A 10,298-nucleotide genomic window follows, 5' to 3' on the forward strand; every position below is an offset into this window, starting at 1 on the left:
CTTCGTAAGCGCGCCGCTCGTTCTCCATTTCCCCTCGCTTCTTGAGTGCCAAGGATTCCAGTATGCGTCTGTCTTGTAACGAGATGTTGTGCCTGTAAAAGCTGGAAAATGAAGTTGGAGCGAATTTGACAGCCAATTGAGCAATGTTTTGTGTGATTGGTACTCGGATAGGTGGCTTTCTGATTAGTCTTGTGCAGCTGGGTTTTCCTGGCCCTACATATGCTGGGTGAGGTTAATGTGAGGAGACTTGTAGGTTGTCGCCGAATGGAGGGTAAAAACCCACGTCACTAGCAACATTGGCTGCCTTGGCATATATACAGTAACGTTCAACCCATTAATTAAGCGAAATGTTGTGCCTGTAAAATCTGAAAAACAAAAGTGAATTTGACAGCAAATTTAGCAACGTGTTTTGTGTAGTTGGCACCCGGATAGGTGACCTTCTGATCAGTCTTGTGCAGCTGGCTTTTCCTGGCCCTACATATGCTGGGTGAGGTTAATGTGAGGAGACTTGTAGTTTGTCGCCGAATGGAGGGTAAAAACCCACGTCACTAGCAACATTGGCTGCCTTGGCATATATACAGTAACGTTCAACCCATTAATTAAGAAAGAAAGGTCTCTCTTTTGAACCTTTTTCTCTTATTAGGTTGCCGTAGTAGAAATTGCCCATGTCAAACGGATTCAAACTCCTGTAGTTTGAAGTCCCGAGAATTCTGCCACATCAATTATTGGGTGTTCCACACATGTTCCCTTTGTTGCTTAGAGTGCAAATAAATAAATGGGTGTTGATTGTTACCTTTCCGGATCAGTTGACAATGCTGCTGTCGGCACATGGGACAAGTCTGGAAACTGCTTTATCTTGGTTTTGTACTTCTTCCTCAGGTCTCCTGTTGAGGCTGTGGTTTTCTTACTGCTTGCCGAACTTGAACTATCACTGTTTACCGAGGTGGCTTTTCCTGGCCCTACATAATATATGCTGGGTGAGGTTAATGTGAGGAGACTTGTAGTTTGTGGCCGAATGGAGGGTAAAAGCCCACGTCACTAGCAACATTGGCTGCCTTGGCATATATACAGTAACGTTCAATCCATTAATAAAGAAAGAAAGGTCTCTCTTTTGAACCTTTTTCTCTTATTAGGTTGTTGTAGTAGAAATTGCCCATGTCAAACGGATTCAAACTCCTGTAGTTAGAAGTCCCAAGAATTCTGCCACATCAATTATTGGGTGTTCCACTCATGTTCCCTTTGTTGCTTAGAGTGCAAATAAATAAATTAATGGGTGTTTATTGTTACCTTTCCGGATCAGTTGACAATGCTGCTGTCGGCACATGGGACAAGTCTGGAAACTGCTTCATTTTGGTTTTGTACTTCTTCCTCAGGTCTCCTGTTGAGGCTGTGGTTTTCTTACTGCTTGCCGAACTTGAACTATCACTGTTGACCGAGGTGTCTTTTTTGAATCGGATCCTCTTCTTGGCCCCTTCTCCATTGGGGAGTGGATCGTGACCCCCGAATGAAATTGGAAGACTTTGGTTTTTCCTGTAATATAGATCAATTGAAGTGAAGATATTTTCTGTACAAATTACCCACAAGGGTCATTAGAGAATTTCATCAATAAGACAGTTGTAAAGTGTGTAATTATTGTATTTACATTTCAGAGCTCAGAGGAGTTAATGAGTTTGGCAGTAGAGAATTGACTGTTTGATAGCTGTTTGCTACATATATCGGTTATTACGATTTGATGAATCCAAACAAAACAGACCGCCTTTTTTAGGTATGCATGTTTTCAGTGGCATCCCTGATTAAAATTACCTCCTTTCATGTTTTCGTAGATAATCAAGTGTTTCTATGAACACTCCTCTTATACAGTATAAAGCATGATTTTATTCTTACCTACAAATATCTATTCTATTTTCTTTGCTTTTCATTTTGACCCGTTTGGTTGTCTTCTTGTCTTCCTTATCAGAGGATGTTGTACTGGTGTTCCCGAGTTCGCTATCTTTGTTTACTTCCTCTTTCTTTCTCATTTGTACTGAATTATCACCATTGAGGTGACGATTAGCTGGTTTGGTTTTATTTGGATATGTGTCGTCAATGGGATCTGGTGTTAATGAGGAGACACTTGCACAGCTATCGCTAGGGTCGTATTTTCTTGGCTTTGTATCGCTGAAATGAAACGACAATAATGAATTCCTATTGAGTACCTACGAGTAGCTCGTATAATTCCTATCGAGTGCCGTATAATTCCTATCGAGGTGTCCCTTGGGCTTTTTAAGGGAATTTGTATTAAGCATAAATACTCAATACAAATTCTCTTACTGTGAAAGCTTACCTTTGTGTAAGTGGTGCTATGCTGCAGCTCGATTTGTTTGCTTGGTATTTGTCTAATGGTCTTTTTGGACTATCTGAAACATGATTGAAGTGTTTTGTTGTAATAGAAACTTTAAAACTCTACTTAGTGGCCGGCACTTCCTCTTTCTTTCTCATTTGTACTGAATTATCTCCATTCAGGTGACGATTGGCTGGTTTGGTTTTATTTGGACCGTAGGTGTCGTCAATGGGATCTGGTGTTAATGAGGATACACTTGCACAACTATCGCTAGGGTCGTATTTTCTTGGCTTTGTATCGCTGAAATGAAACGATAATAATGAATCCCTATTGAGTACCTACGAGTAGCTCATATATAATTCCTATCGAGTGCCTACGTATATGTACCTACAAGGTGTCCCTTGGGCTTTTTAAGGGACTTTGTATTAAGCATAATTACTTAATACAAATTCCCTTACTGTGAAAGCTTACCTTTGTGTAAGTGGTGCTATGCTGCAGCTTGATTTGTTTGCTTGGTATTTGTCTAATGGTATTTTTGGACTATCTGAAACATGATTGAAGTGTTTTGTTGTAATAGAAACCTTAAAACTCTACTTAGTGGCCGGATGGCGTTTCGAACTCTTGACATTCTTGCGTGTGCTGGCACGCTTAATTCACATGCGATGAGGTCCATATTTTATTGTATCCATGGATTCTTAAGTCTTATTAATTTCAACCAATGTTTCAATAAGTATTTTACAGGACTATGCCTATGCCTCTGTCTCTACATCTATTGCAAACAAATCCTCATCAACTTGGTACCTACTTACCTGCAAAATGCAGCGAGCGCGGTGCACTGGCTTTGGAAGGTAGAAGCTCATGCCTCTAGTGGCCGGATGGCGTTTCGAACTCTTGACATTCTTGCGTGTGCTGGCACGCTTAATTCACATGCGATGAAGGCCATATTTTATTGTATCCATGGATTTTTAAGTCTTATTGATTTCAACCAATGTTTCAATATTTTACAGGACTTTGCCTATGCCTCTGTCTCTACATCTATTGCGAACAAATCCTCATCAACTTGGTACCTACTTACCTGCAAAATGCAGCGAGCGCGGTGCACTGGCTTTGGAAGGTAGAAGCTCATGCCTCTACCGAGGTGTCTTTTTTGAATCGGATCCTCTTCTTGGCCCCTTCTCCATTGGGGAGTGGATCGTGACCCCCGAATGAGATTGGAAGACTTTGGTTTTTCCTGTAATATAGATCAATTGAAGTGAAGATATTTTCTGTACAAATTACCCACAAGGGTCATTAGAGAATTTCATCAATAAGACAGTTGTAAAGTGTGTAATTATTGTATTTACATTTCAGAGCTCAGAGGAGTTAATGAGTTTGGCAGTAGAGAATTGACTGTTTGATAGCTGTTTGCTACATATATCGGTTATTACGATTTGATGAATCCAAACAAAACAGACCGCCTTTTTTAGGTATGCATGTTTTCAGTGGCATCCCTGATTAAAATTACCTCCTTTCATGTTTTCGTAGATAATCAAGTGTTTCTATGAACACTCCTCTTATACAGTATAAAGCATGATTTTATTCTTACCTACAAATATCTATTCTATTTTCTTTGCTTTTCATTTTGACCCGTTTGGTTGTCTTCTTGTCTTCCTTATCAGAGGATGTTGTACTGGTGTTCCCGAGTTCGCTATCTTTGTTCACTTCCTCTCACTTCCGCAGATTTCGCTTCTCTCGATCTTCGAAAATCGAATCCTTATCAGGTGCTGTAATCTAGCGGTGGAAATATCAACTTGATTTGTTTTCATTCACTTATCATCTGTGAAGGATCCAAGGCCTTAGTGTTGCCAGATGAGAAATTTTCCCCCTAGATCCAGGGGATTTTATTTCGTCGAGGGAAAATGGGGGGATTTTTTTTCAATTGAATGGCTCAAGTGCAGTGGCTCCCAACCTTTTTGAGGGCATTACCCCCTTTTAAATTGAAGAGTGGTCCATGGGATCATAAAAAAATCTTGCTGTACCGTAACTTATGTTTGGAAGGTATAACATACTTTATGATACTTTGTTTTTAGTTAGATCCACAAAAATGCTGGAGCTATTTGGAAAACAGAAATCAGACTCAGGGGCCATAGGTAGGTTAATTAAATCTTTTTGGAATCGAACCTACTATATGTGTATTTGAGAATATGCAGAAATTTGAGAACTTTGAGCCGAACACTTTAGACTAGACAAGGCTGATAAGCTGATAACGGATTTTCAGGGATTTTTCACAAACAAAGGGAATTTTTTCGCGTTCGTGGGACAAAAATGGGGGGAAATAATTTAGGTCGTCAGGCAACACTGCAAGGCCTCCTACGAGCTAGGAGTCTAGGACTGACCCGACTGACAGAAGCACAGCACAGAACACAGAAGTTTGTGGTTCTTGGTCTGAGGATTTGGTTTTAGTTTTATTTTATTTCGTCTTCTCCGTTTTAATTTGTTCATAACTCATTAAAATAAATATCAGTGTTTTACCTACGTTTTATCTGTGTTTTAAATTAAATATTAACTTCTTCCGTGTGTTATCAAAATATTGTTATCCTGTTTCGAGCTCAAGGGAAAAGTGGAAACAGAAAGGAAGGTAGGTCACCAACTCTTCTCAGGTAGGTATCTAAGGACATAATAATTTGAGGTAAATACCAGATAACTTAAAGAATAGGGAACCTTTACAATGTACTGAGAAACTATAGAATTCAGTCCATATTTTCAAAACTAGGAAATGGGTGGAAATGAGTGTTTTATTGTCAGCAAGAATTCTGGTTGAGCCAGCAAGGAACAAACCTCTTGTAGAAAAATCCTGTTGCTGTTAACATTGCCCTATGGTGAACCAGAATTATTAGCAATCATTGAAAGATAACTATTATCCTGATAATATTGGTTTCATTTGTTATACCTACATGTCAATTATTTATATTTACCCAAGTACATAGTAACGTAGGGTAAGCAAGTAGTGTACCTAGGTTACTGACCCTTGGACCACAGTTTTATGTTGAAAGACACTTTATGGTCTGGGGCAAGTAGCAAGTGGATATGCATGAAAATAATTAAAAAAATGGTGTAATGCAGGGGCAAAAATACTATCATGAAAATTGCGAGAGGAAAATAAAATTACACACAGAGCTTATCACAACACTGTAGACCTATGGTTGAATTGGTTGATCATAGTCTAATGGTGAGGACCGGAATCTGAGTTTAGGCTTAGTTAAAATTAAAATTATGAAAAAATTAGGCTGTACAATTGTTTGATTTCAAGTTTTTGGTTAAAGTTCAGGTAATTAGGGATTGGTCTCAACTAAATTTATATTCAGATTGTGGTCTAGGTCTAGGCCATAAGTTTGTTATAGGTAGGTACTTGTAATCATTATCATTCGAATTAGTAGAGGTATTCTAATCTAAAGAATTTCAATATCCAATATATCAGTCATACATTCCGTACCCTTGGGGGTACTCAGTGCTGCTCACCTATTCATATTGTTTTAAGTTGGTAGGTATAAGTAAGTTAAAATTATACCTACCATTTATATAAGTACAAAAAGATGATTTCCCCTTAGGTACTGAAATTTCATCGTTTACTTACCATGATTATATTATGTGGGCCTATTTCTAAAGGATTCGTAGATTCGTATAAGCTTAACCCATCCTTTTAAGCAGTTGCCCCTACTTCTAAGCCTTGGAGTGGCCTTTTTGTGTATGGAAGTACTAGTCAAGGATAGTGGATACTTACGCTGTCGTTCTGTCTCCTGCTGATGGTGTATATTCCTCACATGATTCACCGAAATGCCAAGCTCGGTGGCTATCTCCTGACATGTTCGATACAAAAGCTCCACCGGCTGAAAAGAAAGCAGTCTTTCAACTTATTTGAAGTTGAGGGGATGATTTTTTTTTTTATATATATATATATATATAATTTATTGATGTTTTGGTACATCGATATGGGTGGACTCTAAGGGGCAATTCTACCTGTTTCGTTTGATCGCTTGTAATTTCTGTCGCACTTGGTCCATATATCTCTGAATGACTCTGTCCTCTCTTTCGTGTAACTCCTTTTTGTAAAGCACAAGTTGAGTAAAACCACTAACGTTTCTCTTATTCAATGCTGAAATGATTGTTGACTTGTGTGCAAGTGCAGACTTGAAAAACCTCAGAGTACCTAAAAATGGACTAACATGAGGTTAGTTGCATAATATTTTTGACTTTCCTTTATCAAACGGAATAGGTTCTATGCCATTTGATGATACCTAAAGCTGTGTTCACACATAGTTGTAACTCCTTGATCTTCTGGCTCCTCAGAAACTTATCTTCTTCAAGCAGTTCCTCCATTCTTTCTTGATGTCTTAGTTCTTCTAACTTATTTGCACTTGCCACTTTCTGTAAAAAAGCATAGGAGAAATATATGTATGTAGAATTATATTAAATGGACAGTATTTAGTAGAAAAGAACCGTCCATATTTCATGAGGGAAATTGCCTTTTGGGTGGTTCTTTGTACTAAATACATTAACTCTGTCCAAATATGTACTAAATACATTAACCGTTTGATAAGTGTTATTGAGGAGCGAGGTAGCGTTCCGCCCTTCCAATTCAACATCTGAGGGAGCTACCTAGAGTACAATTACTTGACTTGGCGGGGCGGAGCGCTACCGCGCTCCTTCATATACGCGAAAGCACAGAATCTTTCAGAAGTTGGACCTTTGGAGGATCTCACTTACTCAATTGTGCTCTTACAGTCTTACCTTATGAAAGTTCCTCAGTCCTCTCTCCCTAAGCTTCTCAGCTTTCTTGAGCGCGAAGCTCCTCAAGTGGAGAGGAAGTAAGTGATGACTCGGGCAAGTCAGCCAATGGAAGTGTGCACAATGCTTCCCCTAAGAAAGTGAGAACTGATTAGAAGAAAAGTCTCGAGGTTTCTTGAGCTTTTCAGTCAATGCATGTTCACATTCTTCATATTGCATGATCCGTTCTAATTCCCGTTGAAGATGATTTGCTTCCACCAAGAATCTTTTCTTGTCGTAGTTTTCCTTTTTCTCGAACGAGTCCAGAATCTGTATAGAAAAACACAGAATGAGGGTTATCTCCTAATTTTCCGTTATTGAGATGGTTTACCTTCTTATGTTCCCTTATTGAGGTGGTTTACCTCCTGTTTTTTTCCCTTATTGAGATGGGTTACCTCCTCATTTTCCGTTATTGAACTGGTTTATCTGATAATTTCCCCTTATTAAAATGGGCTACCCCCTAATTTTCCCTTTATGAAATGGGTTACCTCCTAATTTTTCCCTTATTGAGATGGTTTACCTTCTTATGTACCCTTATTGAAATGGGTTACCTCCCAATTTTCCCTCATTGAGATGGGTTACCTTCTTATGTTCAGTCTGATGAATCACATCTCGTATCCTCTTGTCCCTGTACATAATTAGGGTTATCTCCTATTTTTCCCTTATTGAGATGGTTTATTTTCTAATGTCTCCTTATTGAGATGGGTTACCTCCTCATTTCCCGTTATTGAACTGGTTTATCTGATAATTTCCCCTTATTAAGATGGGCTACCCCCTAATTTTCCCTTATTGAGATGGGTTACCTCCTAATTTTTCCCTTATTGAGATGGTTTACCTTCTTATGTACCCTTATTGAGATGGGTTACCTCCCAATTTTCCCTCATTGAGATGGGTTACCTTCTTATGTTCAGTCTGATGAATCACATCTCGTATCCTCTTGTCCCTCTCCTCCAGTCTTGCTTCCAGTAAAGTCTGAGCTTGTCTTAGGTTCTCTTTCACCTCTTCCATTCTCATTGTATTCACGTTGTTCTCCAGTTTTCTCTTCTTCTCCACGTAGGACTTCCACTCTTTCTGTTTCTGCTCTTGTTTCCTGTCCATACTCTTGCGATCTTCTTCCCACAGCTTGTGAGCTTCGTAAGCGCGCCGCTCGTTCTCCATTTCCCCTCGCTTCTTGAGTGCCAAGGATTCCAGTATGCGTCTGTCTTGTAGCGAAATGTTCTATAGGTATTAGAATTTCACTTCGGCAGAGTGTTTCTTGTTAGAATTTCACTATTGGAATTTTCAGTATTAGAATGGAGCAGTTGCAAATGAGTAAAAATTATTAATAAACGGTTGATTCCCTTGTAAAAAGTTGGGAAGAATCCTAATATGAGGTCAAAACTCCAAAAAAATAAATGTAAAAGGTCGAAAATTCAATTTTTATTTTCCGTTCTAATGAAAGAGTTCAAATATGTGTGACGTCATAACTGTAAAAAGTCGAAAATTCAATTTTTATTTTCCGTTCTAATGAAAGAGTTCAAATATGTGTGACGTCAGACTTTACGCAGTTGTTTTTTTCCGTCCGTTAGTTAGTGCCACTATGCAAGCGCGCTAGCGGAGGAACAGAAAGAACTGCTCAGAAACGTATGCGCACAAACACATTAATGCGTTACCTGCGAGGGAACTTTGCTCGGGACATTTGAAGTGACGTCATCGCCTACAGGAGCGTATGCCATGACGTCAAAGTTCACGATTTACCGGTATTTTTTAAATCGATTTATCTTGGGATCTAGAAGTCGTAGAAGAAAAATAAAAATTCCGTTGGAGTAAGCGCAACTGATCTATTTCACTTCCGCAGATTTCGCTTCTCTCGATCTTCGAAAATCGAATCCTCATCAGGTGCTGTAATCTAGCGGTGGAAATATCAACTTGATTTGTTTTCATTCACTTATCATCTGTGAAGGATCCAAGGCCTCAGTGTTGCCAGATGAGAAATTTTCCCCCTAGATCCAGGGGATTTTATTTCGTCGAGGGAAAATTGGGGGATTTTTTTCGATTGAATGGCTCAAGTGCAGTGGCTCCCAACCTTTTTGAGGGCATTACCCCCTTTTAAATTGAAGAGTGGTCCATTGGATCATAAAAAAAATCTTGCTGTACCGTAACTGATGTTTGGAAGGTATAACATACTTTATGATACTTTGTTTTTAGTTAGATTGATATCATGTCATGACCACAACATTGCAACAAGACCTTTAAAGTTAGACCATGAAACATCCCCTTGGTTTAAAAACTTCGTTTGTGCTATTTTGAAGTGATTTTGTTCCGATCTCGAGATTTTCGAGGTGTGGCTCTGATTTCAACTCGATCTTATACTCCTGCGTATCCTGCATTGTTCTATATGAGAAATTCATGTGTGTCACAATCGGTTCCTTGATGCACAATTTGGATACCTGTTTATATTTGTCACGATTCATGAACGTCTTGGTTCTTTGGCCTGGGGAACAGAAGAGGTCTCTTTGCTTGAATAGAGACACTAGTGAATCACAGTAGTGTCATTATAGTAGTAACTAGTCCCATTAGATAACTATATTTCATTTCACAAGCCAATGCTCATTGGTGGAACGGATATCATTTCTGACACTTTCATTTTTTTGCCTTCACTCGATATCACCCCCTCCATTGACTTGAAATATGCGATATGTAGGTAGTTCTGTGTAGCAATGTATAATTATCATGGTTACTTTAAAGAAAGCAGTGAAAACCTTGAGACCTAGTTTATTTTCCAATACATGTGTGGAAGAGGGGGGTACTCCCTTCATGCTTAAATGAACTAGGAAACCTTTTTTCCATGTCAATTTAAGTTTTCTTATCTTGAGCCATCAGCTAACTTTTCTTCAGCTAACTGTTCCTATCATTGCTTTTAGTTTGGTACCACCCCCTCTCCCTTACTTCTCCTTTCCCTAAAGGGTGTAAGGGGGAATTTATCGTAACAGAGTCATTCAGGCCTGGATTTACCCTGGGATGCGTGTCCGGGAACTTCACTATTAATATAGGACTTCATGGAGAAAATTAATCAGGGGGGGACCTCTCCCTATGAAAGATCTTATTGTCTTTGTACAACAACTCTCGTATAGGTATTCGTTGTTGTTTTTTTTTTTTTTTTTTTTTTTTTTTTTTTTTTTTTTTTTTTTTTTTT

At 38.8% G+C, this 10,298-nt stretch overlaps 2 protein-coding genes across 2 annotated transcripts in view; one reads left to right on the forward strand and one right to left on the reverse strand.

Moving 5' to 3' along the window:
* Positions 1–4,027: 4,027 nt before the first annotated feature.
* LOC113469056 (trichohyalin) lies at positions 4,028–10,163 on the reverse strand. The gene is made up of 8 exons (XM_026826468.1): positions 10,118–10,163; positions 9,452–9,596; positions 8,021–8,321; positions 7,266–7,393; positions 7,088–7,139; positions 6,611–6,724; positions 6,081–6,186; positions 4,028–4,083 (listed from the first exon to the last, which is right to left on the reverse strand). The coding sequence occupies exons 1-8, from the start codon at positions 10,161–10,163 to the stop codon at positions 4,028–4,030; spliced, it is 948 nt and encodes a 315-aa protein (XP_026682269.1).
* The window catches only part of LOC103513202 (cell death abnormality protein 2-like), a 7,037-nt gene continuing 1,443 nt past the window's right edge, over positions 4,705–10,298 (forward strand). Inside the window, exon 1 of the mRNA XM_008478013.3 lies at positions 4,705–4,937. The gene's annotated coding sequence lies outside the window, so the exon portion shown is untranslated. The remainder of the gene's footprint in view (positions 4,938–10,298) is intronic.

This window comes from Diaphorina citri, unplaced genomic scaffold, assembly GCF_000475195.1.
Source record: "Diaphorina citri unplaced genomic scaffold, Diaci psyllid genome assembly version 1.1 scaffold939, whole genome shotgun sequence".
Lineage (NCBI taxonomy): Eukaryota > Metazoa > Arthropoda > Insecta > Hemiptera > Psyllidae > Diaphorina > Diaphorina citri.